This window comes from Typopeltis vanoorti, chromosome 26 (genome assembly GCF_054136105.1).
Source record: "Typopeltis vanoorti isolate ZY-2024b chromosome 26, IOZ_Tvanoo_1.0, whole genome shotgun sequence".
In the NCBI taxonomy this organism is placed as follows: domain Eukaryota; kingdom Metazoa; phylum Arthropoda; class Arachnida; order Uropygi; family Thelyphonidae; genus Typopeltis; species Typopeltis vanoorti.
The window spans coordinates 17,624,464-17,638,996 of NC_143574.1; the positions used below are offsets into that span (position 1 = coordinate 17,624,464).

General features: G+C 36.0%; 1 protein-coding gene across 2 annotated transcripts in view; it reads right to left on the minus strand.

Moving 5' to 3' along the window:
* Letm1 (Leucine zipper and EF-hand containing transmembrane protein 1) overlaps positions 1-14,533 on the minus strand; it is a 213,599-nt gene that overhangs the window by 24,790 nt on the left and 174,276 nt on the right. For both annotated transcript variants that reach the window (XM_090414926.1, XM_090414927.1), the window contains exon 10: positions 8,680-8,885. In XM_090414926.1, coding sequence (XP_090271052.1) covers positions 8,680-8,885 — 206 coding nt within the window. The remainder of the gene's footprint in view (positions 1-8,679; positions 8,886-14,533) is intronic.

Consider the following 14,533-nt stretch of genomic DNA (forward strand, 5'->3'; position numbering starts at 1 on the left):
ATGTGGTAACCGTTTTTAATTGGTAAACTGATTGTGGTATGTACCTTGTATTCCTGTTTCTTTGATCTGCTTGTTTCTATGCACTGATGATGTACTGCTATTTTCAGTACGAACATTTCATTAAAGTTAATTACTGTGGTTATCATGTAATTTGTTGTTTATAATTGATTTTACCAAAACAAGACAAAAAACAGGTAATTAATATTTTAAATTATCATTACAAGATGTTATATTTAGTCAATAATAATCAGGGAAAGGAAGTAGCTATAGTATTCAACACTACACATAAAGGATAAACTTTTTAAATGGCTGGCAATATTAAGTAGTGATATGAGCAAACATCCAAATGGGGCAGAATTCTATTCTACTAAAGAAAAAGCAGAGGAATTTTTTTGGAGTCATTAGAGAAGGTCAAGCTGACAAAGAGAATGAAAAAATTATACTTCTTATTGAAGATCTTAATAGCAGAATAGAAATGTATGGAGAAAATCTGGAGAAAAGAGCAAAATTAATAATAATGGCAAGTACTTCCTGGATTTCTATTCAGTACACATGAAATAGTTATTAATAATACCATGTTTTAGAATAAAAATTCACAGAAACTCACATGATGAGAAGACACAAGAAAAGCCTCACAAACTTTTCTCGTGTTGATAGTGATACCTTCACGTTCACTCAGAACACAAAAGTATACAGGGGATCTGAAATAGTAAGTGATCCCCCATTAAGTTTTGAGCAGGATAAAATTGAATATCATGTTGAAAAGAAAAGTGCGTAAAAGAAAGCTGAGCTGCTTTCAGAGGTGAACTGTAGCCTCAAATATACATATATTATTTAAAAAAAAAAAAAAAAAAACTGAAAGAAGATAAGAATCAAACCATGGAGCCGACAAATGGTAAATCAAAGAAAACACTGATTAATTCAGCCAAGGTTGCATGTGGTGGTATCTGCAAAGATAGAAAAATCAGGAGACCTCACTCCTTGCAGTGGACTTCGAATTAAAGCTGCAGTCATGGACAAGAAGAAACATAACGAATATAGTGCACCCACAGATTCGAGACCCTTCGACACTTCTGCACATGTCAACAGGAGGAGAATTCATTCCGATAATAGGGTAATCAGTTCGTATTGTGGGATGAGTTGTTTATTATTACACATCGGAAAATCAACTTTTCTTTTATGATCATTGTAGTTAACTATGTTGTTTGTATAACAGTTGGAAAATTTTACCTATAAAGCACGTAATTTTGCGTGTTGGTGACAATTAATATGTCCTTCATTTCTTATTCCCCTTCAGCATGAATCGACTATTCTTGGCAAGATGCCAAGCAAAGACCTACAAAGTGTGGGCGAACTATACAGAGAAAAATGTACAAAAGCAAAGCAATATGTAAAACTAGCTAAACAAAATCCATGAGAAACTTGTAAGAACTTGGAAGATAAATAACAGTTTACAAAATATGTTCTGGAAGTTATCGAAAATAAGCTTAGAAATGAAGGAAAAAAGAGTACAGTAAAACATTAATGATAAAGATAACATGAATACTGAAAATATTCTTGATATCTGGAATAATTGCTTCAAAAGATTATGGAATGAAAAATGACAGGACAGTGGTGGAAAACCAACAAGCGGAATGCAATCAGGATTCATCATCAAATTTCTACCATGTACCCTCAAGGGGTGTACAGGATATGATAGTACTACATGAAAAAAAATTACATCATTATTAATTTCCTATCTATAATTTTCCTCCAAATCAGTCTGTTACTTGTCAAGACTCCAACATTATCATATCTTATATTTCTATCATCTAAAGCACTTTCTACTGTATCAATCCACCTATATCTTGGTCTTCCTCGGGGTTGTTTTGCTGCGAACCTGGCAGAGAACACTTGTTTTGCTAATCTTTCCTCGCCCATTCTCTTTAAGTGACCATACCACCTGAGATTAGCTCTGCTAACACATTCCTGGATGCCAACAATGTCAAGTTCTTTCCTAATATCCTCGTTTTTAATATGATATTTCCATTGATGCCATCTTTCTCAGGACTCTCATATCTGTGGTATCTAGTCTTTGGTCAAGTGTTTTACTTCTGACCCAGCTCTCAGATCCATAAGTTAAAACTGGTTTGAACACTGTCTTGTATACAGCTAATTTAGTGTTCTGACTAATTTCTCTCTTATTCCATATGAATTTATTCAATTGACTTCCCACCATACCAGCTTTGCTGATTCTGTTGTCTATTTCTATATTTAATTTACCATCTTCAGTAAAAATTGTGCCTAAATAGCTGAAATGTTTTACTTGTTCCACAGGTTCTCCATTCACAACACAGTTGACATTTTCAATGATTCTGATTATTTTCATTGTCTGTCTTTTTATTGCTGACCTTCATACCATATCTCTTACAACAGCTATTCAATTTAGTCAGAGAATCTTGCAGACTTGTAGTGGATTTATTTAGAAGTATAACAACATCTGCATAAAGCAAAGAGCTGACATTAACATCTCCAATTTTGATATCATGTTTAATACCACTTTCCTTCATAATGTGATCCATATAGATAATGAATAACAGAGTGGACAATGTACATCCCTGTCTCACACCAGATTTAACATTAAACCATCTTCCTGTACTTCCTTCAATTCTAACTGCTGACCTACAATTCAAATAAAGATTAAGTATTGCTTGATATAATGCCCCACTGACACCATATAACTGCAGTGTATTGAGTAGCTTCTCTCTTGGCACCTTGTCATATGCCTTTTCCAAATCGACAAAACTTAAATATAGTTCTTTGTTATATTCCCATGCTTTCTCGACTATTTGTCGTAAAGTGAAGATCTGATCCTGACAGCATCTATTTGGCCTGAATCCAGCTTGTTCTTCATCAAGCTTTTCCTCCACAATTCTTCTCAACCGTTTCTCAAGTATACTTGCATAGATCTTGCCAGGAACACTCAGTAGGGAAATACCTCTGTAATTCTCACATTCAGTTTTATTTCCCTTTTTATATATGGGTACTATGAGAGCTCTACTCCAATCATCGGGAATTCGTCCCTCAGTCCAGGCTTTCTGAACTATGCAGTGCAGCCACTGTAAGACTTTTATACCACCATACTTCAGCATTTCTGGTCGAATATCATCTACTCCTGCTGCCTTTCCACATTTCAAGCCTTTGATGGCTTTTTCTACTTCAAGTATGTATTCCTGACTGCATGCCTGGTCAGTGTTTTTTACCACTGTGCTGTCATCACTGCTTGTTTCATTTAGCAATTTTTCAAAGTAATTACTCCATACTTCAAGGATATCTTTTTCTCCCGTTTTCATGTCACCTTTATCATCTCTTATTCCTTTTACAGCACTCTTTCCTCCATTCTTCAGCTTCTTCAACAATCTCCAGAATATTTTGTCACCTTCTTGATATTTATTTTCTATATTCTTGCCAAAGTCCTCCCATGACTTTTGTTTAGCTAGTTTTACACAGTGTTTAGCATTCTTGCATTTGTCTCTATATTCTCTAAGAGCACAAGCTGACTTATGCTCTTTAACTTCCTGTGTCCACCAGGAAGTTAAAGAGCATTATCCTTACAGACAACTTCACCACATGCCTCTCTGGCAGAATCAATCAATGTTTTCTTCAGAGTTTGCCACTGAATCTCCAAGGTTTGATTCCTGTTCTCAAACTCTTTCATTTTTTTTTTTCAATAATCTTTGTGTATTTTAGTCTACAGTTCACATCTGAGAGCTGCTCAACTTTTATTCGCTTTAAAACTTTCTTACATGTTATTCTTTTCAATATTAAATTCAATTTTATCCTGCTCAAGACTAAATAGTGATCACTTCCAATTTCAAATCCTCTGTACACTCTGGTGTCCTGCACCAGGGAGAAAACATCACTATCAACAATAACATAGTCAATGAGACTTTTCTTATTCCTAGCCTCTTCTCTTCATGTAAATTTGTGCACATTTTTATGTTGGAACATGGTGTTAGTAATAACCAGTCCATGTCCTGAGCAGAAATCCAACAGATATTTGCCATTATTATTAGCTTTGCTCTTTTCTCCAAATTTTCCCAAAATATTTTTGTATGTCTCACAATCATTTCCTACTCTGCTATTTAGATCCCCAACAAGGACCAACTTTTCCTTTTTCATTGTGTTAGTTGCTTTTTCTAAAGCCTCAAAAAATTCCTCCACTTCTACCTTAGTAGAACCTTCTATGGGACCATAGGCACAAATAAGTCTCATTGTCCAGTTCCCCATTCTCATATTTGCCTACATTACTCTACTTGAAACTGACTGCCATTCAAGAAGATTAGCCTCGTATTTTGTGTTGAATACTATGGCTACTCCTTCTTTTCCTCGATTGTCATTGCCTGAATATAACATTTTGTATTTATTGCTCAGAAAGATCTCACCAGTTTTGGTCTTTTTTGTTTCAGTCACCTCTATTATATCGATCTGGTACTTATCTAATTCCTCAGCTAGTTCCATTTCTTTGCCATTCAGGTTTCTTACGTTGATAGTACCAATCTTTAACTCTGGTGATGTTGAGTTGGGGTTTGTTTTCAGATTTGTTCCAGTAGCTGACTTTTCGCTGTTCGCCCTGGTTCCCTGGCGAAAACAACGGGGGCCTTGTTTAACCGGGCGACGCCCCAGCCGGCATGAAATTCTGTCATGTTGTACCATCATTTTTTATTTTGGTTTAACCAATAAGAATACAATTTGGTCGGCTAAGTCCCAAATTGCCAGCCCATCCTCATTCGTTCAGTATCCAAGTAGATACCCAACAGGGTGCACCACAAGAAGGTGAGGATTGGACATTAGGTCAGAAGCCCTGGTCGGTTCTCCACATTCCTTTAAAGGCTATGTGGAGGTCTCCTCTCAGTTATACAGCTTTGACCCTTAAGCACCCCGCAATCAGGAATACATATCAATATTGGAAATAGAAAAAACCATCAAAAACCTGAAATGTGGAAAGACAGCTGGAGCAGATGACATCTGACCAGAAATGCTCAAATATGGACATTTTAACAATGGCTACACAAATTCAGATGGCTTGGAAAGAGGGTCAAATTCCAGATGATTGGAGTAGAGCTCTTATACTATCTACCTATTAAAATGGAAATAAATCTGAACACAAGAATTATAGAGGAATTTACTTACTAAGTGTATCAGGTAAGATGTATGAAAGCATACTTGAAAGAGGCTAAGAAAAATTATGGAAGGGAAACTTGGAGAACAGGCTGAGTTCAGGCTAAACAGAAGTTGGCCAGAACCCAAGTTGTCAGGAACACATTTTCACTTTAAGACACATGGATGAGAAATCATAGGAATATAACAAAGATCTGTATTTAAGTTCTGTATACATCTGGAAGCCAGCAAGGTTAGCATACCTGCTCTCCAGCCAAGAGGTTGGTTCGAATCCTGCCTAGTAATGGATGTTTGTGATTGTCTTCCACCTTCATATATTCGTTGATCCAAGTATATAAATACTCTCCCAAGATGGACTGGGTCATCATTAGAGAAGTAGACCCAAACCTCCCACAATGGGAGGCCCTCACCCTGTAGTGGGTGAAAAAAAGAGGCTGATCATCATACATCTGGAAAAGATGTATGACAAAGTGCAAAGAAAAAATGGAACTATACTGAGCTTCTCAGTATAGTCCCAAAGCCAGTCAAAGGTATATTAAGCTTTGACTGGCTATAATAACAACTATTTAGTGGAATCCACTTAGGTCATCTATAAAACGATAGAATTATCTTAAGTTTTTACATCTATCTGCATACCAATTCCAGAGAAAAATAATGCACAAAATTGCAAGGATTACAGAACTCTGAGTTTAATATCCCATGAATCTAAAATTATTTTAACTATTGTTAACAAAGAAATTGAAAGACCCTTAATCGGTAAATTGAAGGAACAAAGAAAGGCTTCAGAAGAGTAATGGGAACCATTAATGCTATCCTGGAACTAAAAATACTAATAGAAAGATCACTTGAAATAAATAGGAACATATATATACATAGACTTTCAGAAGGCCTTTGACTAGGTAAAACATAATAAAATGTTTAATATATTAGATAAATTACACATAGAAGATCATGTACTTAAGATTATAAAAATAATTTACACCAAACAGAAATTCAACTGTTTAACTCTGAGACTTCTGAAGTGAAAATAAAAAGAGGAGTTAGACAAGGTTGTATCCTTTCTCCAAATTTATTTAATATCTATAGTGAGACAGGGATGAAAAAGATTGAAAAAAAAAAAAAAAAAAGGAATTTTTTTTCTGATGATACCATTCTAATAACAGAAAACAGAAACAAATTAATCACATTACTGCAGCTACTAATTGAAGAAGTAAAGAGTTTGGATTAGATATAAATGCAAAAATTACCAAATTTATGAAAATCTCAAATGAAAACAGATCTGAGCCAGAAATATTCATAAACAATATGAAAATTGAACATACAACAGAATACAAATATTTAGGCACCTACTTTACTACAGATGGAAAGCAAGATAAAGAACTAAAAATAAGAATAGCCATAGCTAAAGATCCGCGCGGTTAGCGTAGTGGCTATGCGCTTCGCAACCATATGCCTGGGGAAGGAGTGTCCTAGGTTCGATTCCCGTCAGTAACGTGAGGAGCTGAAGGATCTTTCTCAGCCATAGCCAAGTTAGCCAGTCTTGGGCGTGGACAGCAGGGTTTTTTCCTCAGTTTATTCTGGGGTTTTTCATCCCGCAAAGCAGACATTGAGAACTTAACACTACAGGCCATAGGATATACCGGGGCATAGGGCTGACCACCTTATCCTGTAAAACAGATTGAGGTCCGATGATCAATGGACCCTCGACACCGCAAGGTAAAAGAGGGTATAAAGAAGATGAAGAATGAAGAATGAATAGCTAAAGATGCCTTCTGGAAAAATAAAGATCTGTGGATATTGAGACAAAGAAAATAATGATAAGAACATTAGTGTGGCCAGTTTTCACATATGGAAGTGAGACCTGAGTATTCAAGAAGAAAGTAAGACAACAGATAATAGCCTTTGAAATGTGGTGATACAGGAGAGATCTGAAAATCTCATGGACAGATTGCACAACAAATACAATGTTCTACAGAGAATGAGAACACAGAGATCTTTATTACAGGAAATGATCCAGAGAAAGATAAGGTTGGCAGGATAAAGATTGGCTGGTTGGAAGGAAAAATTATGGGAAAAGGATCAAATAAAAAAACAAATGACATGGTTTGAAGATAGAAGATCATGGACAGGATCACATAGCCATGTGATCCTATCCATGATCACCATGTCCTTCCAGAGACAACTGGAAGGACATGGGTGCTGCACCCTCTCACTGAGAAAGCTACACGATGAGGAGTTGTGAATCAGCAGCTAAAATTGATGGAGATACAGGAAGATAGTATGATGTTAAATCAGTGTGAGACAAGGGTGCACATTATCTTCAGTGTTATTTGTCTATATGGATCACATTATAAAGGAAAGGGATATCAAACCTGATATTAATATTGGAAATGTTAATGTCAACTGTTTACTTTATGCAGATGATGTACTAGAGAGTACATCATCTGCATAAAGTAAAGAGTCATTGTCTCTTTAAAATGAAATGAACAAGTGAATTGTAAAAAATAAAAAACTAAATTACAAATTAAATTACAGTTTCTCTTATTCAATGATTGATGTATCTGTACATAAATGTTTATTTTTTTAAGCATTCATTCATTTATTCTTTACTCTCCCATTTGTTATTATCACATGTCATGCCATTCTTGATCCAAAAAAGATCGTCTTGATAGGTGGATGTACTAAATATGCTGAAAAATGCAACAAAAAATAATTGTAGTTTCTTCACTTTCAAAAGGCTATTTAGACTAAATGGATGAAAATAACAGAATGGGATTATTTTATCGCATAACCACCTATCAAGAGTATCTCTAACAAAAAAAATTTTCAAGTTCAGTTTCATGCCCCATAACTTTTTTTTGGGCTTCAAATTTACCTGTTTTTAATTTTTTTGCAAACAGACTTTTTAATAGAAAAAACACTTCAATCAAGGTGATTTTGGACATACATCCACATTCCATCACACATATCAATGAAGCATATAAAAAAATCAGACTTGTAGGTTCAACCTAGGGCCTGCAGGATAGAGTACAAAGTACAAAATAAGAAGGGGGGGGGGGGGCTCAGAATAGTTTGTCAAAAAAAAATGACACACCTTGAACATTAAAAAAAAAAAAAAAAAAAAAAAATCAGAAATTGGATAACCTGTGATTAATTTTAACCCCCCCCCCCCAAAGACTGAAAATTCTGTGGATCTGCCAAATTAAAATAGCCAGCATTAATTAATAGAATGTTAAGAAAAATTAAAAAATAAAATAAAAGTCTCACATCTAAAGGAAAGGGCAACTAAACAACTAGAGTACAAAGTACAAAATAAGAAGGGGGGGGGGCTCAGAATAGTTTGTTAAAAAAAAGGACACACCTTGAACATAATAATTTCATCAAAATAATGTAGCTTTGAATTTATAATCTTTGAATTGGTATTCTTTGTTTTCATTTAAGGAACTCAATCTCAGAGTATTTATAATTCCATACATCAAGCTAAAAAACTTCAAACATTAAAAAAAATAAATAAAATACCTTTCCTCTTGTATACATACTCCTTCTTTAGTTTTGCTATCAATCTGCTGCTGTAAGGTGGTACGTTCCTTTGTCAGTTCATCCACAAGGTTATCCATCTTAGTTATCATTTTGTTGACTTTGTTGTATAAACGATGTGATGCTTTGGACTCTTTCAACTTCTTTCCACTAACCTGAAGTGCAACTTCTTTAAATTCCTCTATGTCCTATGCAAAAATAAATAAATAAATAAATAAAGTCTTATTCTTATATGCTGTGAATTAATTTTAAACATAATTCAAATGAGAAAATACTGAAAACTAACTTAAAATGGTAGCAGCATTGTGATCCTAATAAATTTAGGAAGTGAGGAGAAAGAAAGGCTAAGAAAAATGGGAAGTATGAAATATGATGCCAGATGTGTGAATAAACATAATAAAAACATAAGCATAATTTAAAACATGTTAGTTTAAATATAAACTAACATCACACAAAAAAAAAGACTTATTTCCGACTATGAAAACAAAAACTAGCTAAATAAGTATGTTCAGAGAATGTTCCCCACCGCCACTGGAGACAAAGGAAATACCTGAAATAGGAGGATGCATTCCCTCAACTAGAATTCAACTTTGTTCAATAACAGATGAGAAAGAGGAAAGGACTAAAAATTTTGGCATGTTCTGATATTCAAAAATTTTATTATTATGCTCCATCAAAGAGTGCAAGGACTCATCAAGGAAGGACCTTTTTAGTCACTCATGCTTCACTACGTATCATATTTCTCCTTAAATACATTCCTGAAGATGCACCTAACCATAACCTTACTACCCAGACCGGTTTCAACCTTTATTGAGGTCTCATCAGTGGGAGCCAGCCCCAGTGGCTGTGATCCCAAGGTGGAAGTAATGGAGAAGTCATATTTACCTATACGAGTTGTCAAAAGGTGTCACACCTTATTATTAAATTACTCTGGATTAGAGAAAGATGTTGGAAGTTTATTTCACTTGGTTAGGCTATAAATTATACATTTACTTTAATCCTTTATCCAAGTGTAAGCAAACAAAGTTTTCACCTGAAGTATCTTCAGGACTGGAGCAACTCGTGGTAAAGGTGGTATAAGTTCTCGTCACTTGCCTTAGTATCTCTCATAATGCAAAACACATCTCCTTGCAGACATGTATAATGCTATGCATTAAGGGAAGGGCCACTACCCAGACTGGTTTCAACCTTTATTGAAGTTTCATCAGTGGGACTTCCAACATTTTTCTCTAATCCAGAGTAATTTAATAATAAGATGTGACACCTTTTGGCAACTTGTGTAGGTAAATATGACTTCTCCATTACTTCCATCTTGGTATCACTGCCGGTCCGGCTCCCACTGATGAGACCTCAATAAAGGTCGAAACTGGTCTGGGGTGGCCGTTCCATTAATGCATAGCATTATGCATTGAGGAATGTGCTTTGCATTATGGGAGATACTAAGGCAAGTGATGAGAGCTTATACTACCTTACCACGAGTTGCCCCAGTCCTGAAGATACTTCAGGTGCAAACTTTGTTTGCTTACACTTGGATAAAGGATTAAAATAAATATATAATTTATAGCCTAACCAAGTGAAATAAACTTCCAACATCTTTCTCTAATCCAGAGTAATTTAATAATAAGGTGTGACACCTTTTGGCAACTCATATAGGTAAATATGACTTCTCCATTACTTCCACCTTGGGATCACAGCCACTGGGGCTGACTCCCACTGATGAGACCTCAATAAAGGTCGAAACCGGTCTGGGTAGTGGCCCTTCCCTTAATGCATAGCATTATATATGTCTGCAAGGAGATGTGCTTTATATTATGGGATATATTACAGCAAGTGATGAGATCTTATACCACCTTTACCACAAGTTGCTCCAGTCCTGAAGATAATTCAGGCACAAACTTTGTTCGCTTACACTTGGATAAAGGATTAAACTAAATATATAATCTTATTATTTAATAGCCACACCTCATATACTAATATACTACTATATTAACGCAACACAAGATGAATGTTGGTAATTTTGTACTCCTCAGTTGCATGAGAAGTACAAAAGAGCAGACCAGGAAAGTGGCTTAGTAAAAAAGAGCAAAAGTACAGTATGAATGACTACCTAGGTGGGAGATTATCTTCAGTGCCCAGTAGAATACCACTATCCTGCTTACTGGGAGCTAGAAGTAGCAAAGGCTGTGTTTGGCCTCTAGAGCAGGGTGCTCCAGTATCTGTTCCTTGCTCTCTTCTCCATGCAGTGCCAGTGATACTCATGGCAAACTTACTTAGAGATCCAGAACTTCTTCCATTTTGAGCACACAACAGTTAAAACAGTGATATCACAGACCAGTCATCAGATAGTAAATGGGTACAAATCTGTTCGTAACAGGATAAGTGGCTTCCCAGCCAACTGCCATATGATCTGCCAGGTCAGGCCTAGAGAGAATGTCTGAGTAGTGGTATGCGGGAGGCACTGTCATGGCCAATGAATGACAAGAAGACTGGTTGCTGTTTGTATGGTGTCATGTTCACAAGCCTACTTCCACTGCATGTCCCAACTCCTTCATCTAACAATAAACCAAAAACAAAACAAGCAAATAATCACAGCAACATCATCATCATCACCATCATCATCAAATTCCTGCCATGTACCCTCAAGGGGTGTACAGGATATGACAGTACTACATGAAAAAATTACATCATTACTAACTTCCTATCTACAATTTTCCTCCAAATCAGTCTGTTACTTGTCAAGACTCCAACATTATCAGATCTTATATTTCTATCATCTAAAGCACTTTCTACCGTATCAATCCACCTATATCTTGGTCTTCCTCTGGGTCGTTTTCCTGCCAACCTGGCAGAGAACACTTGTTTTGCTAATCTTTCCTCTCCCATTCTATTTAAGTGACCATACCATCTGAGATTAGCTCTGCTAACGCATTCCTGGATGCTGACAATGTCAAGTTCTTTCCTAATATCCTCATTTTTAATATGATATTGCCAATGATGCCATCTGTTCACGCCTCTAATCTTTCTCAGGATTCTCATATCTGCGGTCTCTAGTCTTTGGTCAAGTGTTTTACTTCTGACCCAGCTCTCAGATCCATAAGTTAAAATTGGTTTGAACACAGTCTTGTATACAGCTAATTTAGTGTTCCGACTAATTTCTTTCTTATTCCATATGAATTTATTCAATTGACTTCCCACGAAACCAGCTTTGCTGATTCTGTTGTCTATTTCTATATTTAATTTACCATCTTCACTAAAAATTGTGCCTAAGTAGCTGATATGTTTTACTTGTTCCACAGGTTCTCCATTCACAACACAGTTGACATTTTCAATGATTCTGCCTATTTTCATTGTCTTTGTCTTTTTATTGCTGACCTTCATACCATATCTATTACAACAGCTATTCAATTTAGTCAGAGAATCTTGCAGACTTGTAGCGGATTTATTTAGCAGTATAACATCGTCCGCATAAAGCAAAGAGCTGAAATTAACATTTCCAATTTTGATATCATGTTTAATACCACTTTCCTTCATAATGTGACCCATATGGATAATGAATAACAGAGGGGATAATGTACATCCTTGTCTCACACCAGATTTAACATTAAACCATCTTCCTGTACTTCCTTCAATTCTAACTGCTGACTTACAACTCAAATAAAGACTAAGTATTGCTTGATATAATGCCCCATTGACACCATATAACTGCAGCGTATTGAATAGCTTCTCTCTTGGCACCTTGTCATATGCCTTTTCCAAATCGACAAAACTTAAATACAGATCTTTGTTATATTCCCATGCTTTCTCGACTATTTGTCGTAAAGTGAAGATCTGATACTGACAGCCTCTATTTGGCCTGAATCCAGCTTGTTCTTCACCAAGCTTTTCTTCCACAATTCTTCTCAACCGTTTCTCAAGTATACTTGCATAGATCTTGCCAGGAACACTCAGTAGGGAAATACCTCTGTAATTCTCACATGCAGTTTTATTTCCCTTTTTATATATGGGTACTATGAGAGCTCTACTCCAATCATCAGGAATTCGTCCCTCTGTCCAGGCTTTCTGAACTATGCAGTGCAGCCACTGTAAGACTCTTATACCACCATACTTCAGCATTTCTGGTCGAATATCATCTACTCCTGCTGCCTTTCCACATTTCAAGCCTTTGATGGCTTTTTCTACTTCAAGTATAGATATGTATTCCTGACTGCATGCCTGGTCAGTGTTTTTTATCACTGTGCTGTCATCACTGCATGTTTCATTTAGCAGTTTTTCAAAGTAATTACTCCATACTTCAAGGATATCTTTTTCCCCTGTTTTCATTTCACCTTTATCATCTCTAATTCCTTTTACAGCACTCTTTCCTCCATTCCTAAGCTTCTTCAACAACCTCCAGAATATTTTGCCACCTTCTTGATATTTATTTTCTATATTCTTGCCAAAGTCCTCCCATGACTTTTGTTTAGCTAGTTTTACACACTGTTTAGCTTTCTTACATTTGTCTCTGTATTCTGTAAGAGTAAAAGCTGACTTATTTGCCAGGAACTTTTGATATGCTTTCTTCTTTTCCTTCACTGCCTCTTTAACTTCCTGTGTCCACCAGGGAGTTCTGATTTTTTATCCTTGCACACAACCTCACCACATGCCTCTCTGGCAGAATCAATCAATGTTTCCTTCAGAGTTTGCCACTGAATCTCCAAGGTTTGATTCCTTTTCTCAAACTCTTTCATTTTCTTTTCAATAATATTTCTGTATTTTAGTCTACAGTTCACATCTGAGAGCTGCTCAACTTTTATTCGCTTTAAAACTTTCTTACATGTTATTCTTTTCAATATGAAATTCAATTTTATCCTGCTCAAGACTAAATAGTGATCGCTTCCAATTTCAAATCCTCTGTACACTCTGGTGTCCTGCACCAGGGAGAAAACATCACTATCAACAATAACATAGTCAATGAGACTTTTCTTATTCCTAGCCTCTTCTCTCCATGTGAATTTGTGCACATTTTTATGTTGGAACATGGTGTTAGTAATAACCAGTCCATGTCCTGAGCAGAAATCCAACAGATATTTGCCATTATTATTAGCTTTGCTCTTTTCTCCAAATTTTCCCAAAATATTTTTGTATGTCTCACAATCATTTCCTACTCTACTATTCAGATCCCCAACAAGGACCAACATAACATTGATATGATTATTTGCCTCGATAACCAATTCATTTGAACAAATCAAACTAAGTACAATATTCCAAGTAAACCAATACCTCTACTAAAAATCACTTTTACATCAACTTTATAAACACAAATTTCAACATAAATGACATTCATCACTACTAATAGACATCCAAAAAAGATCACTTGCTCATAACAGAAACTCACATTGCAGCTACATCAACCACAGTTCACCTTCAATACCCAAATTATACTCTTCGCAATTCATTTTGCCACAAGGATGGAACCTATGCTTTTGTGCAATCTAACATTGCCTGCAGAGAATACAAATTTAGAAACTCCTGCTTTTGACCTCCTTGGGCTCAAGGTTTCCTTTCCCCCACTTAGTAACATTCATCTGCTGCATTCCTCTCCATGAGGCTCAACCATCTTCAACATGGCTAAAGAAACAGTGAAGTTATCTTCCTAGGTGACCTTAATGTCCAACTCTAACTGGCTCCCCTTCCTTCTCCAACAATACTGATCAAGCTGGAATTGATGTGAAAGTTTTTAATAAGTCATGGTCTAATGCAAAGCGTACATCTACTGCCCAAATTCCTGATAATCTCCTCCTCCTCCTCCTCATCATCATCAAATTCCTGCCATGTTCCCTCAAGGGGTGTACAGGAT